Source organism: Chionomys nivalis, chromosome 25 (genome assembly GCF_950005125.1).
Source record: "Chionomys nivalis chromosome 25, mChiNiv1.1, whole genome shotgun sequence".
In the NCBI taxonomy this organism is placed as follows: domain Eukaryota; kingdom Metazoa; phylum Chordata; class Mammalia; order Rodentia; family Cricetidae; genus Chionomys; species Chionomys nivalis.
In genome coordinates, this window is record NC_080110.1 from 26,210,955 (window position 1) to 26,228,321 (window position 17,367).

Consider the following 17,367-nt stretch of genomic DNA (forward strand, 5'->3'; position numbering starts at 1 on the left):
TCAACCTCTCCCTTCAGCCTACCTAGGTACTGACAGTACCTTTACCTACACTCAGATCAAGAATGTACACCACTTTTATGCTAAAGTGTTTCACTAATGGCTCTGTCTGACCATCCAATCAGTTCTCCAAGAGCAGCTCTTCTTAGGGGTGAACACCTAGGACTAAGCTGAACCTGCAGTTTGCATAGACTTACAGCCAGAGAAACCAGCAAAAACATTGAGATTCTTAGTTAATTTCCTGGCTAAAACCTGGCAATTTCTTTTCTAAGAATTCTGACTTAGTCCTTTTGTGTAGTTTAATTTTATCCCCTCAAAATCCTTAACTCCCCTTCTAACTCCCTAATACCAAGAATATGAGTTTATTTGGAAGTAGGGTCATTGCACGCATAATTTATTAAAGTCATACTAGAGTAGGGAGAGTTCCTTATTCGATATGATCAGCACTGATAGAAGGAGAAAACTGGACACAGCTACTTAAAGAGGGGAAAAACACAGAACAACCATGTGATGCTTCAGACAAAGGTGAGTACTGCAGGACAAGCAATACCAAAATTTGCCCCCAAACAATGGAAACTAGAAGACATGGAAGATTCTCCCTTGGATACAAGTGAGGGAACAAGGCTCTGCTCATACTTTGATCTAAACTCTTATCTCTGCAACCCCAAGACAACATATTTCTGTTCTTTCACAATAAATAGCATGAACACAAATGCATGAATATTTTAAAAGTGTTGCTGATGGTGTTGATACAGCTTTTCAGATCATTTCTGATGAAATTCTCCGTTTGCCTTCCCCAGAAGTGAGCAGATGCTTGTGACCAGGCAGAATCTTTTAGAGCCTCTGCTCTGCTTCAAACCTCAATTTGCTCACCTCTGTAACAAGATAGAGGGCCCCCACCCCTATGCAGGCATTAAAATACCCTAAGGTAGAAATGCAGTCCAGAAAGTAGGTCAGCCTACCACTTTGACTGGGACCCGTTACACCTTTTTATATTCCCAAACTGTTAACACCCCTGTTCCTGTCACATCGAGCACTTGGCCATTTCCAATCATTTAGCCTCACAAGGTTTGTATGTGGGGGATATATTACTTCCTAGCAGGCCTACAAATTCTCAAAGCAATATCATTTCATCATTCCCTTTTTAAAGTCAGTTGAGAGAGTCCCCCCCTTAAAGATTCCTTACACTAGAGTAGATTATAGATGCGAAGCAATCTCTTCAACAGATGGATGAGAAGAACTATCCAACACTTAAGTTATACATAACCTACTCCTCTCAAAACAATGAACTCAGCAATAATAGAATACAAGAAATGCATAAGATTCAGTTTCCCTTTCTTAAAAGTACTTATCTTGAATCACCATAAGGCAGGTTTTTAAGATCTCTCTCTCTCTCTCTCTCTCTCTCTCTGTGTGTGTGTGTGTGCATGTCACTTTTGTGTAGGTGTCTAGGAAGGCCAGATAGGGGTGTGGGATCCCTTGGAACTGGAGTTATAGATGGTTGTGAGCTGCTGATACAGAGGCTGGGAACAGAAGCTGGGTCCTCTGGATAAGCCTGAAGTGCTTTCCTCTGCTGAACCAACTCTTTGAGCCTCATGGTTCAATTTTGAAAACACAGTAAATTCTTCCCTGGTTTAAGTAGAGCAGAAGCACTGCTGTCTTAGGCTGTATTACTACTATCAAAGGTGGTTTGTAAATCTGAAACATTTTACTGTTTAGACTTGTTAAGAGTGTTTTCCCAAGCGATGAATGAGCACAGTCTACCTTAGATCACATCATTAGTATCACCAGCTTCTCCACCAGAGTAAATACATACTGCACCTCAATTTGTTTGCCTGGCATTGGCAGCAGATTGCTATATAGAGAAACTGCCAGCTCAAGCCTTATGGAACTTACATAGCATCCTTCTCGGTGACTTCAGCTTAGAAACAAGCTTGGCCACAGACTTCATTCTGTCATCTAAAAGAAGAGCGAAGTAGGTTAGGCCATATTGCAATGGAATTCATCTTAAAATGACCATTTTACTTATGTTTTTAAATAACTAGATGAGTTGTTTTATTGCATTGTGTACCATGTTTTAACTAATACCATGTAAAATTTCACATAAAGTGTGTCTATGATTTTATTTGTATCAATATTTGCACCCAAAATGTGAATTTACAAACACTCCCAAACTGTTGTAGCCAGTTATGAGTGACGAACTGGCTGTCCAAAATGCTGTGTTCACTTGAGCTTGTATATTTTCTGACTTTGTTTTCCAGACACTGCAAATGGATATAACCAAGCTGAACATAACCTTGCTTCGGATCTTCCGCCAAGGAGTAGCAGCAGCGCTGGGACTCTTACCCCAGCAAGTGCACATCAACCGTCTCATTGTAAGAAGCAAACTTTCACATTCCCAGAATTCAAACTGGCTTTTCATCATCAAAGTCTCCATGACTGATGAGTTACCATATTACCTATTTTTGTAGATATAGTTTTATAAAAGCATGCCATATTTGTTTGTTTATTTTGTTTTGGGTTTTTGTTTTGTTTTTGTTTTTTGAGACAGGGTTTCTCTGTAGCTTTGGAGCCTGTCCAGAAACTCGCTCTGTAAACCAGAGCTGGCCTCAAACTCAGAGACCCGCCTGCCTCTTCCTCCCAAATGCTGGGATTGAAAACATGCGCCACCACTGACCAGCGCTCGCGTTTTTTTTTTTTTTCAAAGTAAGATTTATTTATTCTGTATACTATGTTCTGCCTGCATGTACGCCTCCCTGCCAGAAGAGGGCAGTAGATCTCATTACAGATAGTTGTGATTGCTGGAATTGAACTCCAGACCTCTGGAAGAGCAGCTAGTGCTCTTAACCACTGAACCATCTCTCCAGTCCAGGATTTATCTAACTCATTTGACTTTAAACTATGTCTTTAAGCATAAGTATTCAGGAAGCATCTGAGAAATATATGTTAAGTTAGTACACACCTGTAATTCTATCACTAAGGAGGCTGAGGCAGGAGGATGCAGACATCAGGGTCAGCCTATGTTAGCCAATGTAACCATCAGGATACCTTCTGAAGTTAAGAACAGATATATATGTATATATATATATATATATATTATATATATAAAATATATATATATATTTAATTAATTAAAATTTGAGACCAACAATAAGTTATTATCTAGTGAAATATGAAATTTCACATTCTGAGTGCTAACTAACCAAAGTCAGGCCATTCGAAAATTTTGTATTTCACACTGGCTACAGAAATTCTGTGAGTGACTGGTCAGTTCACATCGTTCTCTGCCATGACTTAATTCTCGAAACCTGACTTCAGTATTTGTAAGGAACAGGTGCACATTTCCCCCACCGTTTTTCGGTTGTCTTTAACATACCCCAACGGTGTTCACCAGGAAAAGAAGCGCCAAGTCGAGTTGTTTGTATCTCCTGTGAACCGGAAACCGGGAGACCCGCAAGCCCTGCAGGCTGAAGAAGTGCTGCGTTCACTTAACGTCGATGTTTTGCAGCAGAATTTACGGCAGTTTGGAATTACAGACATCTCCCCTGAGGTATGGCATTGCACGGAGTTCATTAAAAGGAAAAAAAAAAACTGCAGTTTAGCAGGATTTGCTAATCCAACCCGTGAAGCTTTGAGACGAAAGCCCTTAGTTGCCTGTGGATTTTTTGTTTGTTTGTTTGTTTGTTTGAGCCTGTAGATTTTAAACCAGCAATTTCCCTAAAGGTCAGAATCCAGTACACAGTTTCTGTGTTTTCCTTAAGCAAATTTACCTTTCATGGTAATGTTTCGTTATCTGACGCTGATTCTTGAAATCTGTGACCTTGTAATTATTTATTTTAATCAGCAGTAAACTGTCTACAAGAAAGATCAGTTAGATGGGTTTGACATTTGCTCACCTGTGAAAATGATTTGCAAAACAAAACAAAACAAAATCTCCACTCTGGACTTTCTTCCTCAACAGGTGAACCCTTCATCATCATGTTTATTGGCAAAAAAGTCACAAAATACGCATCCCCCCGACACACACCATGATTTGAAATTATGTGAAATATGTTTATATGCTTTTCCCTATGTGTAAAAACTCTGAATATTTTCTTCATGGTATTTTCTAAATTTAACACTTAAAAATGGTCTCCCTGCCATCTCTTCTATTTTCCCTCTCCTATCAAAATTAAATTCATCAGAATGACCAGTATTCTAAGTAGACGCAAATTCGGTTCACAAATTCACAGAATTTGGCTTTGAGGGAAAACAGTACACACAGAAAGTGGGGTACAGAGAAATTAAGCAACTGTCTCAAAGTAATTCAAGAGTACAGTATAAACCAACACGCATCGTGTTAGGGCCTGGATTCAAAACCCGGTACAGGAAGAAAGAGAAAGAAAAAGAAGAAGGGGGAAAGAGGGAGGGGGGAGAGAGGGAGGAAGGAAGGAGACACACGGGGGCAAACAAAGAGAGAATATGAACATCCAGACGAGGCATGGAAGTACCCCTGAGATGCCAGATACCAGCACTCGGAAAGGCGAAAGCAGGAGAGTCGTGAGTTCAAAGTCAGACTGACCTACACAGAGAGTCCCTGACCAGCCTGAGCTACAGAGTGAAACACTCTAAACAAATGAAAATCAATCCTTATCCTATGCTGATTTTATTCCTCTTTCCAGTAAGCCCCACCGCCTTTCATTGCAGCTGATACATAGGTACTACATGAAAAACCTTAGTACTCAACCATTCAAATGTTGGTTGGACAATTTGGCTCTGTGAGATTGTTGCTTTTGGTAGTGTCAACTGCCCGAAGCCTCAGTTTCTCCATATTCCAAATGGATACAGTCCTTATCTGATGAGCTGGACATATGGATTAAATTTTCTAAGCCCGTGTGAAAATCCTCAGATTTTGTTTGTACCAAACAAAAGTGATTTGAATACAGATGACATAATATTGAGAATATGCCATCCTTTGGTGTGCATAGGAGATTGGATCCAGGACACAGCGTATACCAAAATCTTTGGATGCTCAATCTCCTAAGAAAAGTTATATTCACATGTACCCTATGAACATGCTTCCATATGTATCAAATCTTCACCAAATTATTTACAATACATAATATAATGTAACTGAAATGCACAGGGCTACTTAAGTGATTATCTAAGGAAAACTGGCAAGAAAGTGTACGGGTGAACTGAAGATGAATTTTCTTTACTAATATTATCTGTCTACAGTTGGCTGGATTTGAGGTTGCAGAAACCATAGAAAGGAGGACAAACCACATGTCACTACTGAACCAAGACAGCTACCCTTCTGCTCACACCCCTTCCCATTGCTTTTGGTTTTGTTCCCCCTCCCTCCTGCACAAAACTTGCTTCTTTTTGAGCCACCAGAGTAATCTTCTCTTTTGTAAACATGGCTCGCTCTCCAAATTTCGTGATTCTTTGGTTTCAAAATACAATAGCATGCAGTCCATCTTAGTAAGGTGCACGGTCCTCCGTGTGCTGGGCTTCATAACTACTGAGTGGGTGCGTAGATTATGTTAGAGCAAGTCTAATTGCTTAGCTATCATGACCTCCAACCCCTTTCCTCCATGCTTGCAACCTGATCTTTCTACACACCTTTCGGAATCCTCAGCCTGTTTAATGGCACAGCCTTCCATGGTTTCTTCAAGAGCATGGGTGCTTGTTACATCATTTCCCCATGGAGCCTAGAGCAGAAACCCCTCCTGCTCTGTGGGTCTTCTGTGTGTCTGTCCTGTAGGTTCCTCCATGGGACAGGCTGTGTCATTTTGTCAATGTTTTAATTTCATTCTCAGTGCAGTGACCAGAATCTGAAAAGCTGCGTAAACAAGGAGCCCAAAGTTTGGAAGACAAGTAAACAAGTCAAGAAATATGGAGCTTGATTCTTACGTTAATTGAATTGTGCTCAGAGAGAGCAAATAGATACAACCCGGTGACTTTAGAATAGAAAGATCACAGCCAGAGTGTGAAGGCCACTCTTCAAACAGAACTCATTAAAATGTGTACTTTAATTTAAAAAGTAGAAACTTCACAACATCACTTTCATATGGCAATGAGATAAACATTAAAATAAGCACGTGATAAGAATATGTTTTTAAAAAAATGAGTACTTGGGGGGTCTCCTGACTTGGAACTACAGTGAAGGAGCAGCCTACCCGGACCACCAATCAGAAAGCTGTTGGGCAAAACCTGCCTTGAATTTTAATAGCAAGTGTATTTAGTGACCAAAATATAATATTTTCTCATAAATTTGTTAGAATCAAAAAAAAATCTAAGAATTGTATAAGCTGTGAAATACTCAGTAAAAGAGCCCATCGAGTGTTTAAATTGGCTGGAAGGGGCTTTCGTTAAGGAGTGATGGCCTGTTTGACCCTTTTGCTCAGCGGCTCTAAAAGACATAGTCCTGAAAGTGAATGTAACCAGGAGAAAGCCAAGGAAGACAGTGTCTGCAGGGCGCAGGTCCCCAAGGGCTTGTTTCACGGTCAGCAGGAGGGGCGTTGCAGGACAGAAATGATAAGAAGCAGACCTGTGAGCCTACCAAGGCTCTTCTCTAGGTTTCCCAGTGTCTTTCTTCTTCTCCCTCAGCTAAGGCTTTACAGTCGTTTGTGCCTCAACCCTGCCTTACCTAGCAATCCTTAAAATGTATCTTATTATGGCAGTATAGCCATTCACGGGGGAAAGAATATTGCAGTTCTTTCATCCATTTGCAGGATTTCACACCGATGTTTCAAAACATCTATTCCTGAACTTATGTTAGTTACCTTCATGGAACACTGTATTTTTGCTACTCTTTCTTTATGTTCCTGGTTATTTTTTTTTATTGGAAATGACTCCGAAACCAAAGAAAAATATCAAATAGAGAACTAACTTCGTTAATCATCTGTTTCCAATCTGAGTTTCTTGAGGGAAAGAGTTCTTTTCTTTCTTTGCTAAAGTAAAGGGTCTTAAGACAGGGTATCACTCTGTAGCTAGCTGTCCAGGAACTTAAGAACTCCAAGGTCTCTTGATAATCCTCCTGCCTCAGGTTTCCCAGTGCTGGGGCTACAAATGGAAGCCATCACATCATATATAACATATATTTACATATATGTTCTAGGTATGTGGTACCTAGAACACTGGAAGCACATACTGTTTTATTATAAGACACCTGTAAAGATAAAAAATACTTCCTTTTTCACCGTAAGTTCCAGAGAAATAAAATTATATTCACCTTTTTAGTTTTTATCTTATTTACAATTTTCCAGAAATTGTTAGCTATTTATTAAAGCATAAAGTTCCACATTATTTAGGTTTTTATTTTTCTTTATTTGCAAATTACTCCAGTTCCTCACAACTGTATTTCAAAGGAGAAAGTTGCCTTCTTTAAATAACAGGCTGAAGAACTGATGGAATATTTACAAGAGAAAAATCATATTGTGTAAAATAGGAACCACAGTTTGTGAGTTGGGTGATTATTCCTTCAAACTCGGATAATTAGCCAACAGGCACGTGTAAGGAGTTCCAGATTTAGCACACAATTCTGAAGGCATGTAGCATCGGCGTTGGGATACTGGATCAGGTGCAGATCAAGTGCTTGCATTGTGCCAAATACACTTGACATCTAGTGCTAATCCAACCAAACCAGATTGTTGTGAGGTGCATCTCCTCGATCTGCCCTCATCAAATGAGCCAGACCATTTAGAACCTTTCCATTTCATCCTTTGGGCTTCATCTCGCCCAACAAGCTGTGCCTCCTGTCATCCCTGCCTCTGGACCATCTTCCCTGATATGAGGAACTGGAAAGAAAATGGAAAAGGTGAAGAGAAATAAAGAGCAAAAGGGGTTGGGGGAGGTGGAGCGGAGGGCCGAACCAACTACATGATATGAGTTACAGAGCAGCTAAGGAGGTCATCGTCATAGATAAAAGAAATGTCTCCATTTTTAAACAATAAAACACAGCAGCTAATTTCACTGCCCCTAAAGGGCAGGGCAACACGGCTACGACATCAGTCATAAAGATGTTGGGGTGGCATTAACTTGACCCGGTCTGGGAGTCTGTGAATTATTGAACCCATAGCCCTGACAGAATCTAAGGGCCAATGGGTTCACCCTATGCAAAGGCTAGATGGGAGGTTACTGGGAATTACAATCTTTTGATGTGTGGGCTCTTGACTATAAACTTTTCCTTTATTACCAGCCCTTATCGAGCTGTTTAGATCTCCGAACAGATATAGCAGCACTCAGCAGGGACAGCGTGACTCAGAAGAAAATCTATTTACCAAGAATGTGCAGTGACTAAGTTCCAGTTCAAAACAAGAGTTTTATTTTATTTTCTTAGCCAAGGGTGGGGCACGGGAGGGGGCAGGATAATTCTTCCATTATTGGTGCTTCACTTTTAAAAAGAAAAGAATCAAAACAGATCTGTCTTCCGCAGAAAGGAACATGTTTGTGCTTTGAGAACTGTAGAACCTCCGGGAGGAAAATGGACCCAACCACATTTGGAGCACAGCACTTGCTGTGTCCTTCCCACCCTTTTTTCAAATTTCACCCAAATCCTTTGTACTTAAATTTGACAAACGCATGCTGCCTCGGTGAAGACTTAACTAGTTTGCCTTTATAGCAAACAATGGATGCCATTTAGTTGTCTGAGAAAAACTTCAATTCTATTCTTGATTCCGACAATAGTTTTCTTTTCTATTAGCTTCTAGCTGTGTTTAAAGAGAAACTGGAGGGGGAAAAAAAGCCTAGCTGGGACACAGTATTTCCAGCAGAGTCCTGAGTTACTAATCACCTCACTGAACCAAGTATCAACAGATTGTCTACTAATATATATAATTTCCCCTACCTATCCATCTGACTAGGAAAAGTAAAAGGTTGTATCGTACCTAAATAAGTCTCTCCCCAAGTGGTTTGCATCAATGTAATTGAATTCAAAGTTTTCTTGCTCATCTTTCTACGAAAATTTGATTGTGTGCGGCGATTAAAATGTCCATAAAGTCGTTTTTAAAGTAAATGTTTTAAATCTAATTTGAAAGGGCTAGATGTGCTTTTTCTTAACCTTAAAAATAACTAGAAATTATCTCAAAATTTAAGCACCTAGAATATAGGTTTAATTTGAGACTTTCTTTGTCTTTGGAGTTGATACTCAAGGATAGGAACGTTCCCTGCCTGAGGATTGTAAAACGGTCTTGAAAGTGAGTGGGAGTGTTTTGCTTGATAGAGATTTAATGTTTTTCCTACTCAGATATCACCTAAGTTTTTTCAAAACTTCTTTACATATAATTATACAATATCACTAACTTACAGAATATTTTCATATTTAGGCATGGTGTTCTATGCCTGTGATCCCAGAACCTAGGCAGTTGAGGCAAGAAGATTGCCTTGAGTTCAAGGTCATCCTGAGCTACAAAAAGAGAGCATTTCTAAGGCAGAAAAGAAAATATCAGAGCATCCGCCAATGTACTGTCCTGTTTTGAAGAATGAGTAAATGAGCCAAGAGACAGTCACATTTAATTTATATTTCTTCTCTAGCCCCACTACCAAAGCAAGGAGCAAAAGCAATAAAAATGAAAATAATTCTATTTATTCATCATTCATTACTAAATAATTCTGACCTTGTGGGTGTTCCCTGTTCCTTTAAAGAAAACATAATATCCAGGCAATTTCTATGTGGGATGGTCCCTGAGTCAGGTTTTGACAAAGTTAAGTTCCATTTAAGGAGGAAAATGATATGATTAAAGAAAGAAGCAAACAAAGCAGAAATGGTCCCAACACCGTGGCTTGTTTATTAAACCATCACGAGCTCTTTGCTTGCACCTGTTTCACTTTTGTTTGAACGAGCAGAGCTGTAAGGCAGCGTGGACGTGGGAGGGGACTGGGAGTACAGAGAGCTTCAGAAACAGTGCCTCGGCACAGAAAAGCACAAAGCTTGCTCACCTGTGAACCAGGTAGTTTCCAAGAGAGGCATTGCGGAAAGTGGAGGAAGGCGAGCACCCAGGAGTCTGTCCCCTATGCCCATCCCCTCCCTTGCAGGATCTCCTGATACAGAGGATGTCTGTCCGATGCCTGAGCAGCTGTGGCAGATGGGGTTAGAGGTGTGTTTTACTACACTGAATAGAATCGAGCTAAGAATATGTTGACAGTCTGATAAGAGCGCCAGTTCCCTCAAGCTCTCCTTTAACACCAGCCTTTCTGTTTTGCTTTTTAAAGAAAAATGTCTTACAAGGGCAGCACGAAGCGGACAAAATCTGGAGCAAAGAAGGATTTTACGCTGTTGTCATTTTTCTCAGCATCTTTGTTATTATAGTAACCTGTCTGATGGTAAGTTTGCTTCTATGTATGTCTTCTCCTTTACGGATCCCACTGCTTAATAGTAGATATTTTGCTTCTTGAATGAATGTTGAAAAGACGAGGGGCAGAAGCTAGCCTATAATCTTGTTAACATGAGACTGTTGTGTGGCGATGGATGATAGATTACTAAAACCGTGTGTGGAAGTGTGGACGCTGATCTCTATAGTGAAACTCGACCACACTAAAGTGCTCAGAATCTAGAGCAGCCCCATGTAAAGAGTTAGAAGGTGATTTACTGAGGTCACTGTAGCCCTAAACGTCACTGAGGTCTCATGTGCATACTTTGGGCTGGCTTTATTTCTCCTCTTATGTCAGTTTTATGGAGGATAGAAAAAAATTTGAAGAAGTATGTCTTTGGGGCAAAGCTTTCTCCCAAGGGAAGCATTGACTTCCTTATTTTAAATGGCCTTGAAAGTATTCTAAGAAACAGCAGACATTAATGGAAGTGATTATAGCCTTGAAGGTAACCTACTCACTGTTACCTCATTTCCAGTTGAATGAATAATACATAAGAATGAAAATATGCCCTGCAATTGTTCTACAGGTCACGCTACGTAAACGACAAAGCATAATCCTGATTTTAAAAAGTAAAAACCCAAATAAACCCAACCCACTAAATTAGACCAGGTTTTGTTATTGAATTTGGTATGGAATGAGTTAATGGTTATCTTCCAAATTGAATGAGGTGGAGGGTTTTTTTTTTTTATTTGAAATTTTGTGACATAGCATAGTGTTTGAAGTTTACAAATGGGTTTAATATCTTTTCCTATGTGTTATGTTCTTTTTATTTTGCATATTTTGAGAAATGCTTCCTCTTTTTCCTTGCACAACCCCCTCAAAAGACTTAATGCTAATGACTCTAGCTACAGTCAACAGTGTTGCCAAGCACTGTGTTTTTATTCATTTGTACTCTTGCTTCTGGAAACGAATTTATGTCAGAAAGATTGAGACTCAGTCTAAAAGGAAAGAGAGGAGCAGCGGATCTGAACTCAAGGGATACAAATAAGGTCATAGAGTGGAAACAGGCACCTTTCTAAGATCTCAAAATACAGAAATAGCAGGAACACTCTAAAACTCCCGCCGTAACTGATTCAAAGAGATGTCCTTTGGGATCAGAAATTGAACTTCAGAAAATTGACCCAATAATCAAAGCAATAATTTAAGAAGTAAATTTAGGAGCGATTTCATATCTTAAGTGGTGGATATTAAGGAAAAGAATTTTGAAGAAAAAGATTGAAAGTTTGCAGAAACTATAGGAGAAACTTCTGACTGGTTTAAAGGGTATAGTTCCTTCTCATGGATATATAGCGTGTATGATTCTTCTTTCCCCATCCCAGGGAATCTCCCGCTCTGTTCTCTATCTTGTTAGTCACAATTAGAGTTACTCTGTTTCACAGATTCAAGGGAATGAAGGAGCTGGGCTGAGCTCAGTAAAACACTTGCTGAGAGCTTACCAGCCCCTATGTCCAATCCCCCTCACTCTAGTGAGGAAACAGAGGAACTGAGAAGTGAGGAAGAGTGGACAGTGATAAACCCTGAGGTTTCTCTGATGATTTGTGAGTAGGATTCAGGATAAAGACAAGAATGAGGGGAGTCCTGGGAGAAACCAGGCCATAGGCAGGGAAGTAAAGAGCAGAAAAAGAACAGAGTTTATGTTGACATGTAAGATAGGTTTCAGATTCAGTGATTGTGACAAAGGGATGTCCAGATAGCCCACATGACTGGGTACAACCATGCACTGGTCTCAAACTAAAGGACCTATTATGACTATACCCTTAACTTCTTGAGTCCAAGGCCAACTCTTCCTTTCCAAATACTGGCAAAACATAATGTCTCAAACCTGAATAAGCCTGTTCCAATGTTACTAGAACAAATCAAGAAAGGAATGTTTCAAAAGTATGGATGACAGCTGTTGGGTTTATTGCAGGTTCATCCACTCATTCAAGCAACATATCCATAGGCAACATATTCATGCAGAGGGTCTACTGTCGGAAAGGAGAGGATAATACACATAAAGTCACTGTTCTCTGAAGTTTTTATTATGGAAAGAAATACAAAGATTAACATTTTTAAAAATATCAAATAATAAACATACTACATGATTTCATCTGTATGACATCCTGAGAAACACAAAACTATGAAGATATTGAAAGGATCCCTGGATGTCAAGACATGGCAGATGAAGATGTTGTATGGAGGATATAGATTTTATGGCAATGAACTTCTGTGTTCTAATGATTGCATGGCATTATGAATTCATCAAATGTGTAAAATGCATACCACTAAGAGTGACATCATCTATACTGTGCCAATAGTAATAATAAATCAATACTAGTTCATCCATTAACGCAAATATAAAAAATAACATAAATAAATAAAAATAAAAAATGTTTTAGTGAGGCATTGTGGTACATGCTTTTAATCCCAGCACTCAGGAGACAGAGGCAAGTGGGATTTTATGTATTCAAGGCTAGCCTGTTCTACAAAGGGAGTTCTAGGACTTTTTAAATTAAAATTTAAAAATTAAAAATAAATATAACAAATGTACTACACCAACTCAAGATATTTATAAAACAGACATATATAGGAACTCTGTACTTTCTGCCTTACTTTTCTATAAACATAAAAAACCTTATCAATTTATCAATTCTTTGTTAAATATTAAATTGTAGAAAGGACCACAAAGAAGATAGCATGGTAATGACTGATGAGGCAGAAGAGCCACATATTTGGGAGATACAAAAATGGGTGTGAACATGTCCAGAAGAGAGGACAGCACCAGAAAAATCTTGGGGTGTCTACACTGTCGTATTTAAGGGGAAAATAGAAAGATCATTCATGAAGATTGTGGGAGTGTATTTAAAAGATTGGTCTCTGCTTAGGAAAGTAGTTGGGGTAGAAGGGAGTGTGAAGGACAGGTAGACCCTTTCAGGGTTTTTATGATGATAATTATGATGATGATGAGCTGGAATGGGGAGAATGGATGAAGATGGTGAGCTGGGATAGGGAGGATGGAGGTGAGGATGGTGAGCTGGGATAGGGAGGATGGGGGTGAGGATGGTGAACTGGAATGGGGAGGAAGGAGATGAGGAGGTGTAGAAGATGAAGAGCTATGTGTTGGTCAAAGGAACAGGACTGGCAGGGTCCTGATGATCAGGAGGAAGGAGAATACTAATAAATCCCCCATGTCACTTGGCTTTTTTACTAAATAGTGGTGTTCCCTCCCTAGGGAAGAGACAAGTTAAGGGGTGGGGAACAAAGACAGCTATAAAGAACACTTGACTTGTATGTAGGTAATTATAAGATAAGAGAAATGGCAGAAGTGATTGATTGATGATTGATTGATTTCAAACACTATATTGAATTTTATTGTGAAAGGGTCACTTATAAGGAACAGAGGAACCAACAATGGTTAGGAAGGGATTAATTATTCATGGAAAAACAATACTCTCTAATAGGATTAAGGCGAAGCAAAATTATCTGATATGTTTTGCCACAGTTCTCATTTAGAGATGTGTCAAATATTATCCTCTAAAATCAAATCATCTTACTGAGTTCAAATGCTTCTGATAATTATCTTAAAATAATTTTTGCCATACTCTCTTAGTAATAGCCACATAATATACATTTTGTCTTGAAATGTACTGAAAAAACTTTCTGACTCTCAAATGCACAGTTCAACCCTTTCCTACACTTTTGAAGAATCTTTGGCAAAGGAAAGGCTATAATTAAGAATTTTTCTTAAGCCATTAATTATATTTATGAAGCATCAAGTGTTGTTATTTGTGTCCAGCCTCCTTACATAGCATTGCAATGAGAACTGAATGATTTTTATTATGACATTGTATAGGGAAATTGCTGTAATGGAAGGTTACATGTGTTCTAAAACAATAACAGAGAATTTGCCAAATTTCTGAAATGTACCATATTGTTTACTTTCCTTAAAATACACAAAAAGAAGTATATATTTATGTCTATAAAATTAGACAAGCATGACATTTTCAAATGTGTGACTTATTTAGCTCTTCTCAAATGTGAATGCCGAGTGGGTGGGATGGTGGCAAATAGGCAAATAGAATTTTCCAAGGGAAAAAAAATGTGTGGGCAACCTTGACTCTATTCAGCCTGTTTTTGACAGAGGAAATTTATTACTGAGAAGCATTCGTTCTTAAACTTGAGTCCATAATAGAAAGAACACCACTTAGCATCTAAATTAGACCTCCAGATATACTTACAGGCTTATTCAAAAGCAGAAGTGTGTTGATGAAACATACGTAGAGATGTACAGAGGCCACATGTTAGAAATCACAAACAACTCTATCAGTAAAAGCGTGGGCATGGTGGACCCACAGACAAGTCCTACAGGTGTGAAGTCAAAGGATTCTCTAGTCATGGTCTGGTAACGGGGGAGGAAATAGCGTATTGGATTGTCAAACTCTGAGCATCGTGCACTAATTCCATGTCAACAGTGGACATAAGCAGCTATGTTCTTCTAACATGTTAGTATAGAATCTCTAGGGATGGGGGAGATATAGATGGACAGTTGGCTCTGACACCCACTGTCTCCCAAGCAGACCTGTAGCTCAAATTATTCCTTTTATGAATTAAGTACCCTACAATCCCCCTTATTCACAGTGGTGGAATCTTGGTACTAATCAGCGATAGTAATTAATCTCTTCCACATATCGCATACTTAATGGTCCTAAATCCACCACAGAACACAAAGTAATGTTTTAAGTCCCTAGTGTCACTGGTGAGCAAACCAAGATTCAGAAAAGATAAAGTGACTTGATTCACAGCCAACAATGGGTGGGTATGCGTAGGAGGATAGGAAGGATAGGAAAGAATTCAAAGTCAAGTCCATCTGGTTTGAAACTCTAAGTCCACTACTATGGCTCTGCTTGATTCCATAAAGGAGTCAACTGTGGTTTCCTTTATACCTATCACTCATTCTGTGAACTTCCATTTCTAGCCACACATAGGTCCAGGAGCGCACGAGTGTACCTGTGTTTATCAGACAGACTCCACCCAGGCAAGACTGATAAATGTTTACTACTCCATAACTGTGTGCCAAAGACACACCCATTCGCACTTAGTACCTTGGACTGGACATGATTTTACACATGTCCTGGAAACCTCTGAGTTCCTAGGAACATAGGCAGTCGTGTGTCGCGTCTACAGCTACACAGACTCATTTCCAGGATGTGTTAGAAATGTTAACGCCTTTAACAGAAGAAACGGAAACGCTTTCATAACTTACTATAAAATACCATACCGAACACTGTCTATGGGGGCCATCATTTTAAAATTAGAACACACCCTAATCCAAACACAATGTTTTCTGTTACTTGTGAGATTTTAAAAATGAAAATTATAACTGTGCAATGTTTCAAATGGCTTTGTTTAGCTTCCTCTCGCTTCTGTATTCCTTGGGTCTCACTGCTGCCATTTTATATTCCCCATACTATAATTCAGCTTTTATAGCTCCACTTATTCAATATTCCTATATTCCTTTCTCTTTTCCTTCCTCAAATCATCAAATTATTTTAATGCATCCCAAAGCCCCAACACAAGCTCAAAAAAAAAAAACAAAAAAAAAAAACATAAAACAAAAAAAAAAAACGAAGGCAAAGTATCATTGCTCTGCTAGGCTTTAAGGATGAGGTTTTTTTTTAAAAAAAAAAAAAAACAAAATGAATTCTCATAGAAAAATATGCAAATATTGTATTTGAGGATTTAATCTGTGCAGAGACACTTCTGACATATTTCCAGAAGTTTGGGGAAAGAGGTCAGGAAGGGGAAGGAGGAGAGGTGGATTTGAAAGAAACCACCGCTCAAGGCCCACACGCCTGGGATCCAGGAGACCTGGGTTCTGGACTTTATAGCTGGGCCCTATAAGCACTTTGGCTGCTTTCAGTTTCACTGTGGAACAAAGAAGTTAAACCAAATGAGGCTTAGAGTCCTTACTCTAGGGCTGCTCAGCAGCATCACTACTAGAATCAAAAGCTGACTGTTCCATTGGAAGTGGGGAGGGTCTCCTTTTCCGTGTGCTGCAGAGTCTTTACCCACAACCTAGCCTAGAACCACTTCACTCCATACTCCTGGCCCTGGCCCCATTACCCCCCTTCAATGTCTCCAGGCATTGTCAAATATCCTCTGAGGGACAAAACCCCTACTTGGCAGCTGAAAAGCAGTGCTTTCTAGCTAAAATCCATGATGAGGGCCTTATTTGATCTTTTCTCATACTTTCTATCAATCAGCTTGATATCTTGAGCATTTTAAGTGCCATGTTTCCATTAGGCATTTCCCAGATTCTGATTTTTCTGAATTAAAGTTGTAGGAATCAGCTTACATGGAAACCACAGAGAAACAGGCTAAAAGCCAGAGGTGAAAGAGATTACTGATTATAAAATATGTGGCAAAGGTTCCTCATGGAACTGTGCAACAGAGAAGGACTTTAGACCAGACCTTGTTTACACTAATGTACTCATAAAGTGACCTGTCAAGAACAATTGAGGGCAACCATGTCCTGGCTCCTGTTTTCATGGTAGACTGTCTCCAAAATGAAAATATAAGAAAGATGTATAGATGGATGATAGATAGATAGATAGATAGATAGATAGATAGATAGATAGATAGATAGATATAGATAGATAGATGATAGATAGAGATAGATAGATAGATAGATAGATAGATAGATAGATAGATAGATAGATAGAGATAGATAGTAGATAGATATAGATAGGTGATGGAGAGATAGATATAGATAGATAGGTAGGTAGATAGATAGATAGATAGATAGATAGATAGATAGATAGATAGATAGATAGATAGGTAGGTAGGTAGGTAGATAGATAGATAGATAGATAGATAGATAGATAGATAGATAGATAGATAGACACATATTACATTCCTATGAGAAGAGCTTAAACTATAAAGTATGTACATCATCCCTTCTGGTAAGTGGATCCTAAATATATAAATAATTTGTTTCTTCATTCAGAAAAAAGCTTTGTGTGAAACTTAAGAAATGCT

At 39.0% G+C, this 17,367-nt stretch overlaps 1 protein-coding gene across 3 annotated transcripts in view; it reads left to right on the top strand.

Moving 5' to 3' along the window:
• The window catches only part of Ptprr (protein tyrosine phosphatase receptor type R), a 231,502-nt gene that overhangs the window by 128,391 nt on the left and 85,744 nt on the right, over positions 1 to 17,367 (top strand). For all 3 annotated transcript variants that reach the window (XM_057758049.1, XM_057758052.1, XM_057758050.1), the window contains 3 exons: positions 2,259 to 2,372; positions 3,392 to 3,547; positions 10,192 to 10,302. In XM_057758049.1, coding sequence (XP_057614032.1) covers positions 2,259 to 2,372; positions 3,392 to 3,547; positions 10,192 to 10,302 — 381 coding nt within the window. The remainder of the gene's footprint in view (positions 1 to 2,258; positions 2,373 to 3,391; positions 3,548 to 10,191; positions 10,303 to 17,367) is intronic.